The sequence below is a fragment of the Cetorhinus maximus genome, chromosome 1 (genome assembly GCF_964194155.1).
Source record: "Cetorhinus maximus chromosome 1, sCetMax3.hap1.1, whole genome shotgun sequence".
NCBI classification, from domain to species: Eukaryota; Metazoa; Chordata; class Chondrichthyes; order Lamniformes; family Cetorhinidae; genus Cetorhinus; species Cetorhinus maximus.
The window spans coordinates 108,635,352-108,658,429 of NC_135879.1; the positions used below are offsets into that span (position 1 = coordinate 108,635,352).

The 23,078-nt window shown below is 43.7% G+C and overlaps 1 protein-coding gene across 1 annotated transcript in view; it reads left to right on the forward strand.

The window, feature by feature from the left end:
• LOC144682739 (uncharacterized) overlaps positions 1 to 23,078 on the forward strand; it is a 160,588-nt gene that overhangs the window by 49,425 nt on the left and 88,085 nt on the right. The window contains exons 6-9 of the mRNA XM_078545381.1: positions 7,540 to 7,640; positions 13,979 to 14,124; positions 21,418 to 21,530; positions 21,614 to 21,742. Of these exons, the coding sequence (XP_078401507.1) occupies positions 7,540 to 7,640; positions 13,979 to 14,124; positions 21,418 to 21,530; positions 21,614 to 21,742 (489 nt within the window). The remainder of the gene's footprint in view (positions 1 to 7,539; positions 7,641 to 13,978; positions 14,125 to 21,417; positions 21,531 to 21,613; positions 21,743 to 23,078) is intronic.

Consider the following 23,078-nt stretch of genomic DNA (forward strand, 5'->3'; position numbering starts at 1 on the left):
GCTGGTTATGTTACTGAACCCTGAACTAACAGCCTGGTGAGTGTTTCTTTTTTATGCATTCTTGGAATGTGAGTATCGCTGGCAAGATCAGCATTTATTGCCCACCCTAATTGCCCTTAAGAAAGTACTGGCAAGCCACCTTTTTGAGTCACTGCAGTCTGTGCTGTGTAGATACACCCACAGTACTGCTCAGGAGGGAGTTCCAGGATTTTGACGCAGTGACAGTGAAGACTTGTGCTCAAGAACTAGCCACATCCCTAGCCAAGCTACTCCAGTATAGCAACAATACTGGCATCTACCTGACAAAATAGAAAATTGCCCAGGTATGACCTGTCCACAAAAAGTAGGACAAATCCAATCCGGTCAATTACTGAGATAAAGGCAAAAAACTGTGGATGCTGGAAATCCAAAACAAAAACAGAAACAGAAATACCTGGAAAAACTCAACAGGTCTGGCAGCATCGGCGGAGGAGAGCACAGTTGACGTTTCGAGTCCTCATGGCCCTTCAATAGTTGCTGTTGAAGGGTCATGAGGACTCGAAACGTCAACTGTGCTCTCCTCCGCCGATGCTGCCAGACCTGCTGAGTTTTTCCAGGTATTTCTGTGCCGGTCAATTTCTGCCCCAGTCTACTTTCAATCATCAATAAAGTTTTGGAATGTGTTGTTGACAGTGTTATCATATGGCATTTACTCACCAATAACCTGCTCAAGTGAGTTCAAATCCAACCATGACAGTTAATGAATTTGAATCCAGTTAATTAAATTAATCTGGAATAAGAAGCTAGTATCAGGAATGATGACTATGAAACTATTGGATTGTTGTAAAAACCCAACTTGTTCTCTATTGTCCTTACCTGGCCCAGCCTATATTTGACAGCAATGTGGTTGACTCTTAATTGTCCTCTGAAGTGGCCTAGTAAGCCACTCAGTTGTATCAAATTGCTATGAAATGCCTTGTAAGAGTAAAAGCATATGGACCATCCAGCATTGATCAAGGCATCACATTCAGACACAATAAAGACACATCCAACCAAGTTGACCCTACAAAGTACCCCTCACTAACATCTGGGGACATGTGCCAAAATCAGGAGATCAGAGACTTGTCAAGCCTGACATAGTCATACTCACGGTTTCATACCTATCAGCCAATATCCCAGATTCCTTAGAAGAACACAAGAAATAGGAGTAGACCATATGGCCCGTTGAGCCTGCTCTGCCATTTATATCTGATCTTGGGCTTCAACTCTGTTTTCCTGCTGCTCTCCACAATCCTTAATTCCCTGAGACACCAAAATTCTGTCTATCCCAGCCTTAAATGTATTCAACAATGGTGCATCCAGAACTCTCTGGGCTAGAGAATTCCAAAGATTCACAACCCTTTGAGTGAAGTAATTTCTCTTCGCCTCAGTCATAAATGATTGGCCCCTTATCCTGAGACTGTGCCCCGTGTTTTAGATTCTCCAACCAGCAGAAAAAATTCTCTCAACACCAACCCCATCAAGTCCCTTCAGAGTTTTGTATGTGTTTTTCAATGAAATCACCTTTCATTCTTATAAACTCCAGAGAATATAAGCCTAATTTATTCAGCCTCTCATCATAGGACAGCCCCCTCACCCCAGGGACCAATTTAGTGAACTTAAAATAAAAGCAAATTACCGTGGATGTTGGAAATCTGAAATAAAAACAGCAAGTGCTGGAAATACTCAGCAGGGCTGACAACATCTGTCGAGAGAGAAACAGAGTTAATGTTTTGAGCCAAATATGACTTCTTCAGAAGTGAAGGAAGGTAAAAATGTGATAGGTTTTATGCTGTAGAAAGTGGGGAGGGGGTGAAAGAACAAAAGGGAAGGTTTAGGATAGGATAGAGGGCAGGAGAGATTAAATGACAAAGATGTCCTGGAACAAAAGGTAAAGGGAGTGGTAATGCTTATGGCAAAGAGTAAAAGCACTTATCTAAAGTGAGTGTGAATGGCAGAATAGTGAGCAGCTGTGTCTGAAAGCAAGAACATGAAAAACAAGATTCAGACTGGCACATGGCAAAAAAACAGAATCAAAATGGGGTACAGGGTTCATGGTCTGAAATGATTAAAATTGATGTTGAGTCTAGAAAGTTGTAAACTGCCTAATCGGATGATGAGGTGCTGTCCCTCCAGCATGTGTTGAGGTTCACTGGAACACCTCAGCAGGCCGAGGACAGAAATGTGAGCGTGAGAGCAAGGTGGTGAATTAAAATGACAAGCAGCTCGAAGCTTGGGGGTCATGCTTCCAGGCTGAACAGTAGTATTCCACAAAGCGGTCACCCAATTTTGAGACCACATTGTGAGCAGCAAACCCAGTATAGTAAATTGAAAGAACTACATGTGAATTGCTGCTTCATCTGGAAGGGGTGTTTGGAGCCTTGGACAGTGAGGAGAGAGTAGGTAAAAGGGCAGGTGTTACATCTCCTGCGATTGCATGGGAAGGTGCTGTGGGAAGGGACAATGTATTGGGGATGATTGAGGAGTGGACCAGGGCATCGATCCCTTCAGAATGCTGGTGGGGAGGGGAGAGAAAGATGCATTTTGTGGTGGCATCGTGCTGGAATTGGTGGAAATGATGGAGGATGATCCTTTAAATGTGAAGGCTGGTGGGGTGGATAATGAGGACAAGGGGAACCCTGTTGCTGTTCAAGGAGGGAGAGGAAGGGGTGAGAGCAGAAGTGTGGGAAATAGGTCAAACATGGTTGAGAGCCTTGTTACCCTTCCATATCGGCGTTTCTAATATGTCTTCCTTTTTCCTCAACTGAGGATTTCCCCCACCACTGTGGTTGATAGATGGAATCCTAGAGTAAGGGTGAACCGCTTGATAGACTGAGAGCTAAAAGAGCAACTAGATGAAATAAAGCTGAGTTATATCAAACTGTGGAAGATCTGGAAGTGAGGGAGAGAATAGTAGCAGATAGTGAAATAGTGGTTGAGATTATTGGCAGTGAAATTGTAATGGCAGGTAAAATGGTAATGAACATTCTAACAGTACTGTCTGATTGATTAATTATTTAAGCTCATTTTGCCAACAATTGAATAATAGAAACACTGAACAGGGTAGCAATCTCAGACTTGATCCTATAGAAAAAAAAATTATTTTATAGATATAGCATTTGGGGTAAGATAATATAAACAATATATCTAAGTCTGTATATACCAAAAACAGTGTAAATAATGAGAAACCGGTATCAGATACAAAAGTACATGCATTTATGAAATAGGAAATTATGTGAGAGACATCAATTTAGGTAGATAGATGTGATTAGTTTGGGAGCAATAAAAGAGAAAGTATCACTTAGAAATTATTATTGCTGCTTAATTTAAATGGGTGAATGCTTAAAATGTTGATAACGACAAGTCATTTTATTGCCCCATGTACTTTCTCAGCTTAGGTATTCAATAGAACAGTCATATTGTGTACTGGTAGGAAAGAGGTGCTAGGGTAAATGTAAATGAATCTCTGTAACTATCAAGCCAGTGCTTGGCTGCCATGAAAACAAGTTAAACAATTGGGTTGAAATAGTAGAAGAATAGGGTCAAAATCGAAAGGATATTTTCTTACCCTGTTAGTCTTTGATCATACACCTGGGATGCTCTGTATAATTCTAAATCATAAGAAGAATATTATTGCCTTTACAGTTTAGAGAAAACCACAAAGGTGGTTCTCAGTATTAGAAAGTTAAATCATGAGGGAAAGACTTGTTTTTGAAACAGACAAGTTTTCATCATTTTGAAAAGAACTGGCAAAATTGACCCAGGTAAATTTCTTATTGGAGGAGGGATTTAAATAAGCACAATTAGAAGTAACAAAACAAAAACAGAATTACCTGGAAAAACTCAGCAGATCTGGCAGCATCGGCGGAGAAGAAAAAAGTTGACGTTTTGAGTCCTCATGACCCTTCAACAGAACTGAGTAATATTAGGAGAGGGGTGAAATATAAGCTGGTTTAAGGTGGGGGGAGAGAAGTTTGGGGGGGGGGTGTGGTTGTAGGGACAAGCAAGCAGTGATAGGAGCAGATAATCAAAAGATGTCACAGACAAAAGAACAAAGAGGTGTTGAAGGTGTGATATTATCTAAATGAATGTGCTAATTAAGAATGGATGGCAGGACACACAAGGTACAGCTCTAGTGGGGATGGGGTGGAAAGACTAACAGGGCATAAAAGGTATAGATTTAAAAATAATGGAAATAGGTGGGAAAAGAAAAATCTATATAAATTATTGGAAAAAACAAAAGGAAGGGGGAAGAAACGGAAAGGGGGTGGGGGATGGAGGAGGGAGTTCAAGATCTAAAGTTGTTGAATTAAATATTCAGTCCGGAAGACTGTAAAGTGCCTAGTCGGAAGATGAGGTGCTGTTCCTCCAGTTTGCGTTGGGCTTCACTGGAACAATGCAGCAAGCCAAGGACAGGCATGTGGGCAAGAGAGCAGGGTGGAGTGTTAAAATGGCAAGCGACAGGGAGGTTTGGGTCTTTCTTGTGGACAGACCGCAGGTGTTCTGCAAAGCGGTCGCCCAGTTTGCGTTTGGTCTCTCCAATGTAGAGGAGACCGCATTGAGAGCAACGAATGCAGTAGACTAAGTTGGGGGAAATGCAAGTGAAAGGAGTGTTTGGGCCCTTGGACAGTGAGGAGAGAGGAAGTGAAGGGGCAGGTGTTGCATCTTTTGCATTTGCACGGGGAGGTGCCATAGGTGGGGGTTGAGGAGTAGGGGGTGATGGAGGAGTGGACCAGGGTGTCCCGGAGGGAACGATCCCTACGGAATGCCGCCAGGGTGGGTGAAGGGAAGATGTGTTTGGTGGTGGCATCATGCTGGAGTTGGCGGAAATGGCGGAGGATGATCCTTTGAATGCGGAGGCTGGTGGGGTGATAAGTGAGGACAAGGGGGACCCTATCATGTTTCTGGGAGGGAGGAGAAGGCGTGAGGGCGGATGCGCGGGAGATGGGCCGGACACGGTTGAGGGCCCTGTCAACGACCGTGGGTGGAAAACCTCGGTTAAGGAAGAAGGAGGACATGTGGGAGGAACTGTTTTTGAAGGTAGCATCATCAGAACAGATGCGACGGAGGCGAAGGAACTGAGAGAATGGGATGGAGCCCTTACAGGAAGCGGGGTGTGAGGAGCTGTAGTCGAGGTAGCTGTGGGAGTCGGTAGGCTTGTAATGGATATTGGTGGACAGTCTATCACCAGAAATTGAGACAGAGAGGTCAAGGAAGGGAAGGGAAGTGTCAGAGATGGATCATGTGAAAATGATGGAGGGGTGGAGATTGTAAGCAAAATTAATAAATTTTTCCAGGTCCCGACGAGAGCATGAAGCAGCACCGAAGTAATCATCGATGTACCGGAGAAAGAGTTGTGGTAGGGGGCCGGAGTAGGACTGGAACAAGGAATGTTCCACATACCCCATAAAGAGACAGGCATAACTAGGCCCCATGCGGGTACCCATAGCCACACCTTTTATTTGGAGGAAGTGAGAGGAGTTAAAGGAGAAATTGTTCAGTGTGAGAACAAGTTCAGCCAGACGGAGGAGAGTAGTGGTGGATGGGGATTGTTCGGGCCTCTGTTCGAGGAAGAAGCTAAGGGCCCTCAGACCATCCTAGTGGGGGATGGAGGTGTAGAGGGATTGGACGTCTATGGTGAAGAGGAGGCGGTTGTGGCCAGGGAACTGGAAATTGTTGATGTGACGTAAGGTGTCAGAGGAATCACGGATGTAGGTGGGAAGGGACTGGACAAGGGGAGAGAGAAGGGAGTCAAGATAACGAGAAATGAGTTCCGTGGGGCAGGATCAGGCTGACACGATCGGTCTGCCGGGACAGTCCTGTTTGTGGATTTTGGGTAGGAGGTAGAATCGGGCCGTCCGAGGTTGGGCGACTATCAAGTTGGAAGCTGTGGGAAGAAGATCTCCAGAGGAGATGAGGTCAGTGACAGTCCTGGAAACAATGACTTGATGTTCAGTGGTGGGGTCATGGTCCAGGGAGCGGTAGGAGGAAGTGTTTGCGAGTTGACGCTCAGCCTCCGCGAGGTAGAGGTCAGTGCGCCAGACAACAACAGTACCACCCTTGTCAGCGGGTTTGATGACAATGTTGGGGTTGGACCTGAGAGAACGAAGTGCAGTAAGTTCAGAAAGAGACATTAGAATGGGTGAGAGGAGCAAAGAAATTGAGACGACTAATGTCACGTCGACAGTTCTCAATGAAAAGATCAAGAGAAGGTAAGAATCCAGAGGGAGGGGTCCAGGTGGAGGGAGAATATTGGAGGTGGGTAAAAGGATCCGTTGAACGGGGAGAGGACTCCTGCCCAAAGAAATGAGCAGGAGATGAAGACGGCGGAAGAAGAGTTCAGCATCGTGCCGAGCCCGAAATTCATTGAGATGAGGGCGTAAGGGTATGAAACTAAGTCCTTTGGTGAGCACTGAACGTTCAGCGTCGGAGAGGGGAAGGTCAGGGGGTATAGTGAATACACGGCCGGGGCTGGGATTGGAAGATGGGGTGGGGACGGAGGGACAGGCAGGGGTGGAGGGTCCTAGATCGGTGTTGGTGTCGATGAGTTGTTGGAGCTTGCGTTCCTTAGCACTTGAGAGAAAGAGAAAAAGTTTCTTGTTGAGGCGTCGGATGAGACGAAGAATAAAATGAAACTGGGGGCATGCGCAGCTTTGAAAAAGGGTGTGGCGGTGCTGCTGGAGGGAGAGGTAGAGTGTGTTCATATGGCGGCGCATGGCACTGAGTGTGGATCTCAGAATGCGACGGGAACAGCAGTCTGAGAAACGTTTTATGTCCTGGAGATACCTGTAATCCTGGGTGGGTTCGAAACAAGAGGGATGGAATTTCAGTTGAAATCCACGTGGGGTAAGTCAGAGACAGAGATAGTCACTGAGAAAGGAAATATGGCTGTGAAAGCGGGTTTTAGTAAACACCTTATCAAACAATTAGAAGTAAGATAGACAGGAATACAGGACAAAAACAGAATTACCTGGAAAAACTCAGCAGGTCTGGCAGCATCGGCGGAGAAGAAATCAGTTGACGTTTCGAGCCTTCATGGCCCTTCGGCAGAACTGAATTTGCTTCAGTTCTGCTGAAGGGCCATGAAGGCTCGAAACGTTAACTGATTTCTTCTCCGCCGATGCTGCCAGACCTGCTGAGTTTTTCCAGGTAATTCTGTTTTTGTTTTGGATTTCCAGCATCCGCAGTAGCTTTTAGCTTTTTGTTTTTAGGAATACAGGACATCTTTATCCACTGCAGCATCACTGGACATGTTCAAGTAATCTCCGAACATATGCAAAATGAAATTTGCCAAATTTATTATCATACAATATTGCTCTCTTTTATTGTAGAATGTCATAGTGTCATTGAACATTGATTATAATTGACAATTATTATTAGTAGATTGGATCATCCTAGCTATAAGTGATTTTCTTAGAAAAATGGGAATTTATATGTACTTAGGATTAAGACAAGTGTTTGTCCTAAAATGTGATTAATATCAACTGTATTAAAAGTAAATTGTTGGTTATTTGATTTCAGATGGCAGAGGCCCTGAAGAATGAAAAAAAATCATTTGAATCACTCAGCAATTATTTTGAGTCAAGTGGTCCTAATTTTCTCCAACCTTATTTGCTTCCTGTGTAAGTATAGCTATTCATTAAGAACATGACTGCTAACATACATTTACTTAATGCTGTGTGCATTTTTACATCATGTGATAATTTTTGGACTTTGCATTTCTGGAAGTGAACCTTGCTCTTAGTACTGCATATCGGAAATTCAAATTGTATGTTCAGGATGATCTTCAGCTCAGTTAAAATAATGGTTGGAAAAGTGCATACAACATCCCTTAAATTTCTCAATAATTACTAGACAGGAGGCATTGATAATTGAGATTGGGTGGCGGCAGTCAAAGGGGAACAGGGCATGGCTGACTGAGGAAGGGAGGAAGGGAGTTGATAGCCCTATGAGGACTCATGGGGGACAGAGGGTGGAAGCTGGAGTATACAGGGAAGGTCAATTTTGAAAGATGGTAGGTCGAGCATTATTGTGCGAAGATTAAAGGTTATACAGAGAAGGTCATTGTTGAAGCTCTGAGAGTCCTGCCACATCCAGTCGTGAATGGCGGTGGACAATTAAACAACTTACTGGAGGAGAAGGCTCCACAAATATCCCCATTCTCAATGATGGGGGAGCCCAGCACAGCAGTGCAAAAGATAAGGCTGAAGCATTCGCAACAATCTTCAGCCAGAATTACCGAGTGGATGATCGATCTTGGCCACCTCCAGTGGTCACCAGCATCACAGATGCCAGTCTTCAGCCAATTCAATTCACTCCACCTGATACCTAGAAACGGCTGAAGGCACTGCATACTGCAAAGGCTATGGGCCCTGACAATATTCCAGCAGTCGTACTGAAGACTTGTGCTCCAGAGCTTGCTGTGCCCCGAGTCAAGTTGTTCCAGTACAGCTACAACACTGGCATCTACCTGGCAATGTTGAAAATGACCCAAGTATGTCCTGTAAAACAGAAAGCAGGGCAAATCCAACCTGGCCAATTACTGCCCCATCAGCCTACTCTCGATCATCAGTAAAGTGATGGAAGGGGTCATCAACAGTGCTATCAGGTGGCACTTGCTTAGAAATAACCTGCTCACTGATGCTCAGTTTGGCTTCCGCCAGGGTCACTCAGCTCCGAACCTCATTACAACCTTAGTTCAAACATGGACAAAAGAGGTGAGATGAGAGTGACTGCCCTTGACTTCAAGGCAGCATTTGACCGAGTGTGGCATCAAGGAGCCCTAGCAAAACTGGAGTCACCGGGAATCGGGGAAAACTCTCCACTAGTTGGAGTCGTACCTAGCACAAAGGAAGATAGTTGTGATGGTTGGAGGCCAGTCATCTCAGCTCCAGGACATCACTGCAGGAGTTCCTCAGGGTAGTGTCCTAGGCCCATCCACCTTCAACTGCTTCACCAATGATCTTCCCTCCATCTTAAGGTCAGAAGTGAAGGTGACCGCTGATGATTGCACAATGTTCAGCATCATTTGTGGCTCCTGAGATACTGAAGCTGTCCATGTCCAAATGCAGCAAGACCTGGACAATATCCTGGCTTGGCCTGATATGTGGCAAGTAACATTCGCACCACACAAGTGCCAGGCAATGACTATCTTCAACAAGAGAGAATTTAACCATCGACCCTTAACATTCAATGGCATTACCTTCACTGAATCCACCACTATCACCATCCTGGGTGTCACCATTGACAGAAACTGAACCGGACTAGCCATATAAATTCTGTGGCTACAAGAGCAGGTCAGAGGCTAGGAATCCTGTGGCAAGTAACTCACCTCCTGATTCCCCAAAGCCTGTCCACCATCTACAAGGCACAAGTCAGGAGTGTGATGGAATACTCTCCACTTGCCTGGATGAGTGTAGCTCCAACAACACTCAAGAAGCTTGGCACCATCCAGGACAGCGCAGCTGCTTGATTGGCACCCCATCTACAAACATTCATTCCCTCCACCACTGATGCACAGCGGCAGCAAGTGTGTACCATCTACAAGATGCACTACAGGAACTCACCAAGCCTCCTTAGATAACATCTTCCACACCCACAACCTCTACCATCTAGGACAAGGACAGCAGGTACATGGGAACACCACCACCTGGAAGTTCACCTCCAAGTCACTCACCATCCTGACTTGGAAATATATTGCCGTTCCTTCACTGTCGCTGGGTCAAAATCCTGGAACTCTCTTCCTAACAGCACTGTGGGTGTACCTACACCACATGGACTCCAGCGGTTCAAGAAGGCAGCTCACCACCACCTACACAAGGGCAATTAGGGATGGGCAATAAATGCTGGCCTAGCCAGTGATGCTCACATCCCATGAATGAATTTAAAAAAAGTCGAAGGTAACAGAAGCTCAAGGATGATGGAGAGCAGAGGTTGATGGATGGCAGGTCAGGGGGGTCAGTTCCAATGTCCTGGGAGCTGACCGATGGTGATTGGCTATAGCTTGAGTGTCAATGATAGCTGGTCAAGGGTGAAAGGGGTAGATCAAAGGCCACCAAAGGATGATGGAATGAGGAACGAGGGTGATGGAGGGAAAGTCAAAGGTGATAGAGGGAGGGCACAGGGTGATGGGTTCCAGTTCCAGGGTCACCTTGCAAGTGTCAACGGACATGGCTACATCAACAAGAAGAGTTCTCTGGAGTGATCCTCGAGGATGGAGTTGACAAGGATGGGGTGGATGGAGACCAGGATGTGGCCGATACTAAGTGTAGGGCTCCCCATTGGTCAAAAGTGCTCAGGACAGGTGGGTGGGCCTCAAAGATTGTGCTGACCAGATCTTTGTCTGCCTTTGTTCACAGTTCACCTCAGGCAGACAGGATGGGTCAAGTGCACCCAGTGCTTCTGCTGGCTCTGGTGCAGTTGCTGAGGAACTGGCAGAGCATGGCCCAGGACTACCTAGAAATCCAAACCCATTGAAATCAGTTGTAAATATCAACTGGTCATAATCGATCCTTACTGGAGTGAGTTTAACAAGAAACAACAGGAATAACTGGCAATCACAACTGGAAACCAGTTGGCAGCCACCACTCATGGGCCCCACATCGCCCATCATTGATTGTCCATGAAGTGCCATGCCCTTAAATGCACCCATTAACTGGTATAACTCCCAACATAATGATCATTGTTGAAAAAAAAGAGACATGTCTAAGCTTTTTGTCTAGCATTCATCAGGACATTTGCAAGAATACCAATATAAGAGGGAAAACAACAATTTATACTGTATGTGAAGAGAGTGCTGGTTGGTTGGCAAGTGGTGTTGCCATGGAGAATGCACCACTGATGGTGACTGACAGTTAACTGCCAATCATTATTTGACATTTTAAACCAGGCAGCTTGACCCTGATTGGTCAAGGCATTGCCCTGAGGAATGAGTCAGAGAATGGCTGTCACTTATTTTGTTTAGCTGAAACAGGAGCAATGTATGTATATGTTCTTTCTGTTTGCAAAGAACAGGGCTCTATGTATTAATACATGGAGCTTCCAGTACATGCAAATGTACCACATTACAAGCCTGACTGACAACCTTAAATTGGTTGTCAGTGTAATTCTTAGCACACCGAGGATTATTTAGCAAATGTTGTCCAATCATGGAATCACATCTAATGTGGGACACTATGTTTTGGGTTTTGCAAGCACGGGCTGGTTGGATATGGTCTGTACCCTGCCCATTGCGAACAGCGGCTGGGACATGCTGTTTGATATGATTCACCAGTCTTTGGGATGTACGACCTACATATCTAGCATCACATTCGCACTGAAATTCATACACCACATTACTTATTTGTGTGATAGGAATTTGGATGGACTTCACGGATTCCTCCACCTGTTGCTCAAGGCTGCACATGGCACCTGGTATCTCTGCCAGATGTTCCCATGCCTGTCTCTGCATCTCCAGCTGATTTGTTATGGCCAATTTCAGAGGCACATCATTAGCATGGGCCGGGTCTCCAGCAGTCCTCCAACTGTCAGGGACCTCGACTGTCACGCCCTACACAAGCTGTGGGGATAAGCCTGTGAAGTTCTCACTAGATTGTGACCTCAAGGCTAATCTAGAACACATACCCAGCAAGGTGAATGCCTCTGCACTTGTGGAAGGTGCTGGGGGATGATGTGACGTTGCATCCTCTGAGTCTTCCATCACATTATTCTCAGGGATGGAGGTGGGGGAAGGCTACCTCTTCCTTTTCCTCTTGGTCTTAGTCTCCACTGCAGTGGAGAACACACAGAATTATCTCATGGTTTTGCACAATCCCTTTTCTCATCGATGTTTCAGCATTACTCCTGTGTGCCCAGTTGTCAACACCAGGCTGGAGGCATCCTCACTCAAATGCCTTGAAATTCTGGCCACTCTGCAAACGATTGCTTTCAATCCCCCCGGGCCAGTTCTGATGCCTCCTCTTCAGCGGGGGGTCAATATTAGGATATCTGTGACACTTTCACCTGTCTTGGTGTGTTCCCTGGGATGAGTTCTTTTGTCCTACAGGCAGACAGAAGGATTGAGTGTCATTCCATTTAATGCATACCCACTTTTTGAGTATGAATGCCTATGACAGTTCTTGTGCACTCCCTAGTAAATGTTCTGCGCATGCACTGTCCTGCAACTGATACAACTTTCAAAACACAAAGTGGCTTCTACACATCAGTCCACATGTTCCATGGGATGTTGAGGCCCGCAACCTAAACTCTTGTCTTGCACCCCTCTCTCACATATTTACATTGCATGATGCCCTTATGGGTGCCACTTTGCAGTGATTACATGGTGCCACTTACCCTTGTGGAGTGCAAAAGATCATTCATCCTTTTCCTGCACTAGGCCCAGTCATACGTTTGGACCCCACAGCTGCTAACCTCCTCTGCGACCTCCGTCCAAGCTGTCTTGATCAGGTAGGAGGGCTCCCCCCTGTTCCCCGACAGCCTGGAGGAGAACCTGCAGGGAGACATCTTTGACCTGTGGGGCCTGTCTCCTTGTCTGCTCTGAGACACGTAGCAGCAGTAGGTTTTACATGGGGGTGAAAAATTCTCAACCTCTCCAAAATAACAGCCAGACTGATGCGCCTGGCTTTCAGGGAATGAATGCTTGTCTGGGTACCCTTTAAGTATGGCGCCCAGACCTTTGACCCTCTGAGGTAACGGTGTGAGTGTCGACTTCCTGTCCACCCCAGCTGCATGATTGCAGTGTTCATCCCGCATGAATAACTAATTGGCTGGCTGCCGCATGATCACATGTGGCCAGCTGTCCCATTTACAAGTGGAAGTGTCATGCACTACTGGTCCCGCTGCTGATAACCTTAGCACTAACGAAGGATTCTGCCCTTCATCTGTGTTTCCCACAAGAAATTGGACACTCTCCCTTCGATCCCAATGTGCCTTGATGTTAATATGGGACCCTGGAATCAAAAGACCATGGACAGAATTTTGCCCTCGTCGCGCGGACATGGCAGGCAGGCCCAGGAGCGGCCAAGAAACCGACTGTCGCCCATGATCAGGCCCCGGGCACGATTTCATGCTGGCTGGCCAATTAATGGCCAGCCAGCATGAAACGCGCACTGCAGCGCTCAGCGCTGCTGAGGTAGGGGTGGGAGGAGCGCGAGTGCTGAAGTTCACGCATGTGCACAGGTGCAAACAGTGAAAGCTCCCTGAGGCACAGAACTGCCTCAGGAAGCTGAAGAATTTTATCAATAAAAATAAAGATTTTTAAAATAATGAAAACATGTCCCCGCTCATGTGACTCTGTCACATAAGCAGGGACATGTTAAATATGAGTGTAAAAAATTTTTAAAAAAATCACTGATTGAAACCTCATCCCACCCGTGGATGAGGTTTGCCAAAAATGCAAAGGCCACTTGGCCTTTTCACCCGCCAGCCAACCGAACGGTTGAACAGGCAACGAAATATTCCAATCAATTAGTTGATTAAGGGCCTTAATAGGCTGCTTAATTGTTGGCGGGTGGGCTGCCGACTCCCGCGCATGCCCACCAACGGAAACATCACGCAAGTGCATGATGACCTTGGGACGCTTGCCCGACATCATCGCGCGTCATTTTACGCTCGAGTGTGTTGGGCACACACCCGCACGCTGAACAAAAAATTATGGCCCATGACAACTTGGGCAGATTGCTGAAACAGAGCCAGCTGCTAGTTGACAAATTTCATAGCCACTCATTCATTTTACTTTAGTCAATTATTTGTTTCATAGCCACTTAATCAATTACTTCATTTATAACACCAGATATCGTTGTTTCTTAGAACATAATCGCATTGAAATATTGAATTAAACTTAACTTTTGAATAATTCGTAACTTAAGATGCTGTACTTGTAATTTATTGTACAGTTAAATTTTGACATGCTTTTAGTCAAACATGACGATATTTATGATTTTTGATGGCATGTATATTCCAGGAAGGACATAACAAATATTCATTCAACAACCACAAAATGCAATGTTCGTTTGAAATATGGTACGGTTTATCAAATGAAAATAAAATACTTCAACATTGAAGAACTTCAATCAATTCTTTATGAGCTGGTGACCATGGTAAAAGAAGGTATCTATTTTAGTATTCAGATCTCATTATGATAAACATTCATAAATATTCATAGATAAATGACTGTCAGGCAATTTAAATCACAAGATGATCTTTGGTATGATTTAATTTTTGGTATCAGCCAAGGAATGCCTTTACTTGTATTTGACTTGAGCACATTACAATAGTAACTACTCTTCAAAAAGTACTTCATCAGCTGTGATTGTCCTAAGGCTGTGAATGGCACTACATAAATCCACATTGTTGCAGACAGGGGAGAGATGATAAGGATGGCTTCTTTTTTTCCATCTCTCAATTGACCAAAGACAGAATGTTTTTTTAAAAAGTTTTTTAAACCTGAGTGCTGCAGCTGTCAGGACTGTCAGGTTTTCTTGTAAGCTTTAAAAGAAAGATAAATGTTTATTATTCAACACCTGAACATAAAAGTGATTACACCTATTCTCACGCTCGTACAGCTAAACACACACACTCAAGGAAAGATTGTAGTTCAAGAAATAGCTTGCATTTTGGTCTTAGGATTTCAAGAGTTCTCCGTTACACTTGTTTTCCCTTGGGTGAAAACTCGAAACGATGCAAGACTTTTTTATTGACCACCGAAGAAATGAGTCAGGAGGTTTACAAAGATGGATTTGTTGTTATTTTATGTTCAGAGTAGCAGATTTCTCTTGTTCCACCCCAGTCAAGGTGCAAAGCAAAACTCTGCAGCAAAGCCCTGGCACGGTTCCTCAGGTAGAGAGGTCAAGGCCAACCTGAATATCTGTCTACTGGTGTTTCGTATGCAGGGTCTTTTTCCTCCACTGGTCTAGATGTTTCTGTGTCTGTATGAGAAGAATATGCCTTATTAAATCTCCTTATAATAAACCTAGGTTCTAACATAACATAAGAAATAGGAGCAGGAGTAGGCCATTTGGACCTCAAGCCTTCCCCACCAATCAATAGGATCATGGCTAATTTGCCCCAGGCCTCAACTCCTCTTTCATGCCAGCTCCTCATAGCCCTCAACTCCCTGATATCTCAAAAATCTATCTACCTCCTCTTTAAATACTTTTAGTGATCTAGCCTCCACAATTCTCTGGGGTAGAGAATTATAGACATTCACTACCCTCTGAGAGAAAAAAAATTCCTTCGCATCTCAGTTTTAAATTAGTGTCCCCTTATTCTGTAACTATGCTCCCTAGTTTGAGACTCCCCCACTAGTGGAAACATCTTCTCAATATCTACCCTGTCAAGCCCCCTCAGAATCTTGTATGTTTCAATAAGATCACCTCTCATTCTTCTGAACTCTAGTGAATAAAGGCCTAACCTGTTTAGCTGTTCCTGCTTTTTGTCTCCCTCCCTTCTTGAACAGGGGCATCACATTAGCGGTTTTCCAATCCGCTGGGACCCTCCCGGAATCCAGTGAGTTTGTGAATATTCCAACCTATGCCTCCACTATCTCTGCAGCCACTTCCTTTAAAACCTTTGGATGCAGGCCATCAGGCCCTGGCGACTTGTCTGCCTTTAGTCCCATTAGTTTGTTAAATACTTTGTCCCTCGTGATAGAGACTGCTACAAGATCTCTCCTCCCATTAGTTCCTTGCTTATCTGATTATCTTCGGGATGTTTATAGTGTCCTCCACAGTGAAGACCGATGCAAAATATTGGTTTAAATTATCTGCTATTTCCCTGTTCCCCGTTATCAATTCTTCAGTTGCATCCTCCAAGGATCCCATACTCACTTTAGCTACTCTCTTTCTTTTTATATACCAGGAGAAGCTCCTGCTGTTTGTTTTTATATTTCTCACCAATTTACATTCATAATCAATTTCTCCCTCTTTATTAGCTTTTTAGTCATCTGCTGCTGATTCCTAAAAAATTCCCAATCTTCTGGCCTACCACTAGTTTTCACCGCTTTGTATGCTTTAGTTTTTGATTGGATACTCTCCTTGACCACCTTTGTGAACCACAGGTGGTTCATCCTTCTCATTGACTCCTTTTGACAGGGATAAATTTTGCTGAGCATTATGAAATATCTGCTTAAATGTCTGCTACTGCTCATCCACTGACCTTCCGCTTAGTCTATTTTCCCAACCCGCTTTAGACAACTCTTTCTTCATACCTCTGTAATTGCAATATCTCAGTTGAGAGCACTGGTTCGAGACCTGAGTTGTTCACCCTCAACCCGAATTTGAAATTCTACCACGTTGTGATCGCTACCCCCTATAGGATCCTTAACTATGATATCTCTTATTAATCCCACCTCATTCCACATTATTAGATCTAAAATAGCCTGTTCCCAGGTAGGTTCTGCAATGTGTTGTTCCAAGAAACAACCTCTGATGCCTCTACAAATTCATCTTCCATGTTACCCCTGCCAGTCTGCTTTGTCCAGTCAATGTGCAGATTAAAATCACCCATGACAATTGTGGTGCCCTTCTTACATCCCTCCATTATTTCCCGATTTATACTTTGTCCTACAGTGAGGCAACTCTTTGGGGGCCTATCGACGACGCCCACCCGTGACTTCTTCCCCTTGCTATTCCTTATTTCTACCCAAACTGATTCCACGTCTTGATCTATTGCATCTATATCACTACTCACCACTGCATTGACACCTTCCTTTGTTAACAAAGCTACCCCACCTCCTTTTACTTTTTGCCTATTTTTCTGGAACGTTGAATACCCTTGAATATTGAGTTCCCAGTCTTGGTCACCCTGCAACCACGTCTCTATAATAGCTATCAAGTCATATTCATTTATTTCTATTTGTGCCGTCAACTAATCTCTTGTTCCAAATGCTACGTGCATTCAGATAAAGAGCCTTAAGCTCTTTCTGTCATGTGACCTCATAAATCATTTCCAATGGTGGGGCCATTGCCAGACAATGGAGTTCGAGAATCACTCACATGCCATCTTGATAATGTTATGACATGGCAGATGATGTCTGCCAGGCAGACCAAATCCACAAGGGAAACTTGGTCATGCTATCACAACGGTTTTGAAATTTGTATTTATTATGAGAAGGTGTGTGCACTGAATTCAGAAGTAGTCAGTCCACTAAGACCTTTGGAGATATTACAGATCAAATTAAAATATTTATTAACAAAATAAAAGATTTCAAGCACATACATAAGACTACAATTACTTAGTACTATAACAACTCCTAAAATTCCTAATTAACCTGACTCCCAGTTATATACTCCCTGTAAGGCAACAGTTCAAAATAGATTTTAGATTTAAAAAAATAAGCCAGCAAGCTAACACAGTGCCCACTTGACAGTGGAGTTCCAAATGGTTTTCTCCAACTTCAGTTACTGGATAAAACAGACTTCTGCACAAATGGCTGGAGGCTCCTTCAAGGATGTTTCACACACTCCCGGGAGCCCTGGCAGACTTCAGAAAAAGCATGAAACCTCATCCATGGGTGGGATGAGGTTTCATGAATGTTTTAAAAAATTTAATAAGTATGATTTAAAATGATTGACATGTCCCAACTCATGTGACAGTGTCACATGAGGGGACATGTCAGGGAAATTTTGTTTTTGCACCTTTACCATTTTTAAATTTGGCGCCGATCTCCCTGAGGCAGCACTCTCGGCTGAGGGAATCACCCCCGCCTGCACAGGGAGCGCATAGCACTTCCTGCCGGACGTCACGCTGGGCAGGCCTTAATTGGCCCGCCCACGTAAAATGGCAGCGCGCCCCCAATCGGGGGGGCCAATTGGAGGCGCGCCTGCCCTCGCCCACTCCTGCACTTCCCCCCCTGACGAGGGGAAATTCTTCCCATAGAGCTTTTCACACCAATTTTTGGATTTCAACTTTGGAGTTGAAGAACCTGCAAACAGTATTGTGAAACCTGTCTCTTTAATTGGTTGATGAAGTGCATCCATTAACCACAGGAATGTTCATTTGCATTTTAACGACTTCCTCGAAACTTATCCAGACAGAGGATTAACTCAGGATCTTGCAGTTGCATGTATATTGGCAGGAAACAAAAGGTCACCTGACATCTCAATCCATTTTATTTTACAGCAAGGTACCAATTTTGGGTTTATACTTTATAATTTCATAATTAGTTCATGTGTTCATATGGTGTGAGCATGACAACATGCTTTTTCTTTCTTTATTTCTTTCATCCTGTAATGCTGACACTGCTAGTAATGTTCACAGGATGTGAGCATTACTAGCAATGCCAACAATTTTTGTCTATCCCTAATTGCCCCTGAGAATGTGATGGCGAACCACCCTCTTGACAATTGCAGTCTGTGTTGTGTAGCTGCACCCAGAGTGCTATTAGGTAGGGTGTTCCAGGATTTTAACCCAGTGACTATGCCAGGTGGCCCTTCTGGTTTTGTTATCATTAGATATTTCCGTAGCAGTTTGACACAACTGAGTAGCTTACGAATCCGTTTTGGAGAATAGTTAAAAGTCAACCATATTGTTGTAGGTCTGGAGTCACACATAGGGAATTACATGTAAAATTTAAAGTGCACAATCACATTTAAAGGGCAAGCACGGCAGACACGTGAGATCACGTGGCAGGGGAAGTTTTTCAGTGTTGCAACCCAATGTTAGTTGAAAATGCAGCAGGCACAGGCTGGCTCTAAAAGAGTCTCCTGATCAAATAGGGAGGCTCTTCAACACGGTCACAACCTTCCTATACAACTACATTGCTACTAACTTAAAGCTTATTAAGAGCACAAAGGTGTCTTTCAAATTTAAATTTCGCTTGTAAATATTTCACATCACTTTGGTTTCGATTTATTCATTTGTGCATCATTGTTCTTTGTTGAGAATAGCTTAGAGAGCTAAATGTACTGGTACACCATATGGTTGGTACGCATTGATGGTTATGGGGGAGTTAGGCTCATTTCTTTATTGTGGAATAACCAGTGATGTGCTTTTGCGTTCACTCTTTATTGAATTATCATGTTTGTGTCCAGTGTTGTATTTGCCACTCTGTGGGACATGGCTGAACTTGCCGGCTCAGCTAGCTCTCCCTTCTATACATTGCTAAGGACATTGTCCAAAATCACTCTCAGTGGGGACAATTGAAATGTTGTAGGTGAACTTAAAGCCCCATAAGGACTCTGCCAGACAATACCCTGAGATGGAGTCACCTGTGGACAGCACTGAAACCACCCTTTAGGTCCCTCATTTTCTTATCTTGACTGAGAAACCATCACCCCCGCACCACCCCGCGCCCCCCTCCCAACCAAACCCAGGATGCCAGGCCCTTCCCACTTCACTCCTCCATGCTACTCCTCCATTCCTCTTCACTGCTCCAAAGTAGTGGGAAAACTATCAGACCTAAAGTCCCTAGTACCTGATGGCCTGCATCCTAGGGTCTTAAAAGAAGTGGCTGCGAAGATAATGGAGCCATTGGGTATAATCTTCCAAAATTCTTTAGATTCTGGCAGGGTCCCAGCAGATTGAAAAATAGCAAATGTAATACCTTTATTCAAGAAAGGAGGGAGACAAAAGCAGGAAACTACAGGCCAGTTACTCCAACATCTTTAATAGACAAATTGCTAGAATCCATTATTAAGGAGGTTATAGCAGGATACTTAGAAAATCATAATGGGATCAGGCAGAGCCAACATGGTTTTGTGAAAGGGAAATCGCGTTTAACCAATTTATTAGAGTTCTTTGAGGAAGTAACAAGCAAGGTGAATAAAGGGGAACCTGTAAATGTGGTGCACTTAGATTTACAAAAGGCTTTTGATAAAGTTCCACAAAGGTTACAATACAAAATAAGAGCTCATGGTTTAAGGAGTAACATATTAGCATGGATAGAGGATTGGTTAGCTAACTGGAAGCAGAGAGTAGGGATAGGTGGATCTTTTTTTGGTTTGGCATGCTGAAAATAGTGGATTGCCACATGCTGGGCCTCAACTATTTACAATCTATAGCAATGCCTTGCATGAAGGGACCAAATGTACAGTAGCTATTTTTACTGATGACACTAAGATAGGTAGGAAAGTAAGTTGTCAAAAAGAAGTAAGAACTCTACAAAAGGATCCCAATAGGGTCAGCGAGTGAGCAAAAATTTGGCTGATGGAGAATAATGTGGGAAAATGTGAACTTGTTCACTTTGGCAGGAAGAATGGAAAAGCAGTATGCTATTTAGATAAAGAGAGACTGCAGAACTCTGAGGTACAGAGGGATCTGGGTGTCCTGGTACATGAATCATGAAAAGTTAATATGTAGGTACAGCATGTGATTAGGAAGGCAAATGGAACGTTACCGTTTATTGCAAGGGGAATGGAACATAAAAGTAGGGAAGTTTTACTGCAGCTGTGCAGGGCATTGGTGAGAGCACATCTGGAGTACTGTGTACAGTTTTAGTCTCCTTATTTGAAAAAGAGTATAATTGCATTAGAAGTAGTTCAGAGATGGTTCACTCGATACCTGGGATAGGGTGCTATCTTATGAAGAAAGGTAGTACAGGTTGGGCCTGTATTCATTGGAGTTGAGAAGAGTGAGAGGTGGTCATGAAACATGTAAGATCCTGAGGGGACTTGACAGGGTGGAAGCTGAGAGGATGGTTCCCATTATGGGAGAGCCCAGAACAAGGGGACTGTTTGAAAATAAGAGGTCTCCCTCTTAAGACTGAGATTAGGAGAAATATTTTGTCTCATTTGATTATTAGTCTGTAGAATTCTCTTCTTCAGGAAACCATGGAGGCTGGGTCATTGAATTTATTCAAGGCTGCATTGTTTTGATTTTTGATTGACAAGGGGTCAAGGGTTATTAGGGAAGACAGGAAAGTGGAGCTGAGACTACAATCAGACCAACCATGATATCATTGAATGGCAGGGCAGGCTTGAAGGGCCGAATGACCTATTCCTGCTCCTAAATCCTATGTTCCTATGTTCTAATGTTCTAATGGAAATACTTCCAACTCCCTGAATTTTTCTTCACAGCTATAGTTTGCTATTCTAGTGACATTACAGATACACTTTATATAACTGAGCTATCAAAACTGCAGGCACAACGGTAACCTACTGAGTATCTTGTATAAATTTATTATTACTTATGTACTCTTGTACTATATCTAGCTAGATTCACACTTTAATGGTATTATTTACTTGAACCTCTAGAACATGGACTGGGGGAGTACAGAAAAAACATTTTTATCTCCCATGAATATTCCATTTGGCCCAGTTGCATGGCAGACATGAAACTCAACAGATAGAGGTGTTCTTACATTTCACTTTGTGATAGTTAAGTGAAACCTATTTGGCTAAATACTCCAGAGTGTAACATGATTCACCATCATTAATGATTGTATGCTTTTCATTTAACTAACAGGTAGTGATGTTGGTTTCAGTGCCGAGAAGGACCGAAGAGACACTTCTCGGAAAGCATTAGCAGAACTGTTTTGTCTTCTCACTACTTACTTTCCAGATTGCTCTTTTGATCAGGTATCAAGTTTTAAAAGTATCTTGGTTCTTTTGGCTTCAAATAAAAATTTTGGAAGTCTGATTTTAACTTGTATTATCTGAAGAATGTGTTGCAGAATATTGGAAGTCCAGGGTCCATTCAACTTCGTCAAGATGTAAAGGATTTGGCTGGAACTTCAGAGTATTATGTGGGCGATGGCCAAGATGTAATGCAGGATCGCATATTTATTAGGGTATGGTTTGTCACATTTAGCCAATACCACCATAAAGGTCCTTAAATTTTATTTTTATTTTTCTTCTACTGGAATACCGTGACAGAATTTGAAAGAAGGAAAGGATGTCTTAAGGTTACAGATTAGGTCATAGAATGACAGGAGGAAGGAGGTGGTTCAGCCCGTCGCGTTCGGGCTGGCTCTCTGAAGGAGCAAATCACCTAGTGCCATTCCCCTGCCTTTCCCCGTAGCCCTGCACATTCTTCCTTTTCAGATAATGATCCTTTTTGAATCCCATGATTATACTTGCCTTCACAACATGCTCAGGTAGTGCGTTCTGGATCCTAACCGCTTGCTGCGGAAAGAAGCTTTTCCTCATGTCACCATTGCTTCTTTTGCCAATTACTTTAAATTTGTGCCCTCTGGTTCTCAATCCTTCCATCAATGGGAACTGTTTCTCCTTATCTACTTTATCTAGACTCTTCATGATTTTGAATATCTCAATCAAACCTCCTCTCAACCTTCTCTTTTCCAAGAAGAAGAATCCCAGCTTCTCCATTCTGTGTAACTGAAGTCCTCATCTCTGGAGCCATTCTTGTGAAACTTTTCTGCATAATGCCTTCATATCATTCCTAAAGTGTGGTGCCCAGAACTGGACGCAATTCTCCAAATGAAGTTGAGACAGTGTTTTATACAGGTTTATCATTACTTCCTTGCTTTTGTATTCTATGCCCCTGTTGATAAAGCCCAGGATGTTGTATGCATCATTAACCACTCTCAACCTGTCCTGTCACCTTCAATGATTTGTGCACATACTTACCCAGATCCCTCTGCTCCTGCACCCCCTTTAGTGTTGTACCCTTTATTTTATATTGTCTCTCCTGTTCTTCCTATCACTTCACATTTCTCTGCATTGAACTTCATCTGCCACCTGTCTGCCCATTCAACCAATTTGTCAATGTCCTTTTGAAGTTCTACATTATCCACCTCTCAATTCACAACGCTTCCAAATTTCGTATCATTTGCAAATTTTGTAATTGTGCCTTAAACCAAGTCTAAGTCATTAATATATTTCAGGAAGATCAGGGGTCCTAAAACCGACCCCTGGGAAGCTCCATTAAAAACCTTCCTCCAGTCCAAAAATGTCTATTAACCACTACTCCTCTGTTTCCTGTCACTCAATTAATTTTGTATCCATGTTGCTACTGTCCCTTTTCTTCCATGAGCTATAACTGTGCTCACAAGTCTGTGTGTGATACTTTATCAAATGCCTTTTGGAAGTCCATGTACACCACATCAACAGCATTACCTTCATCAATCCTCTTGGTTACCTCATCAAAAAACTCAAGCAAGTTAA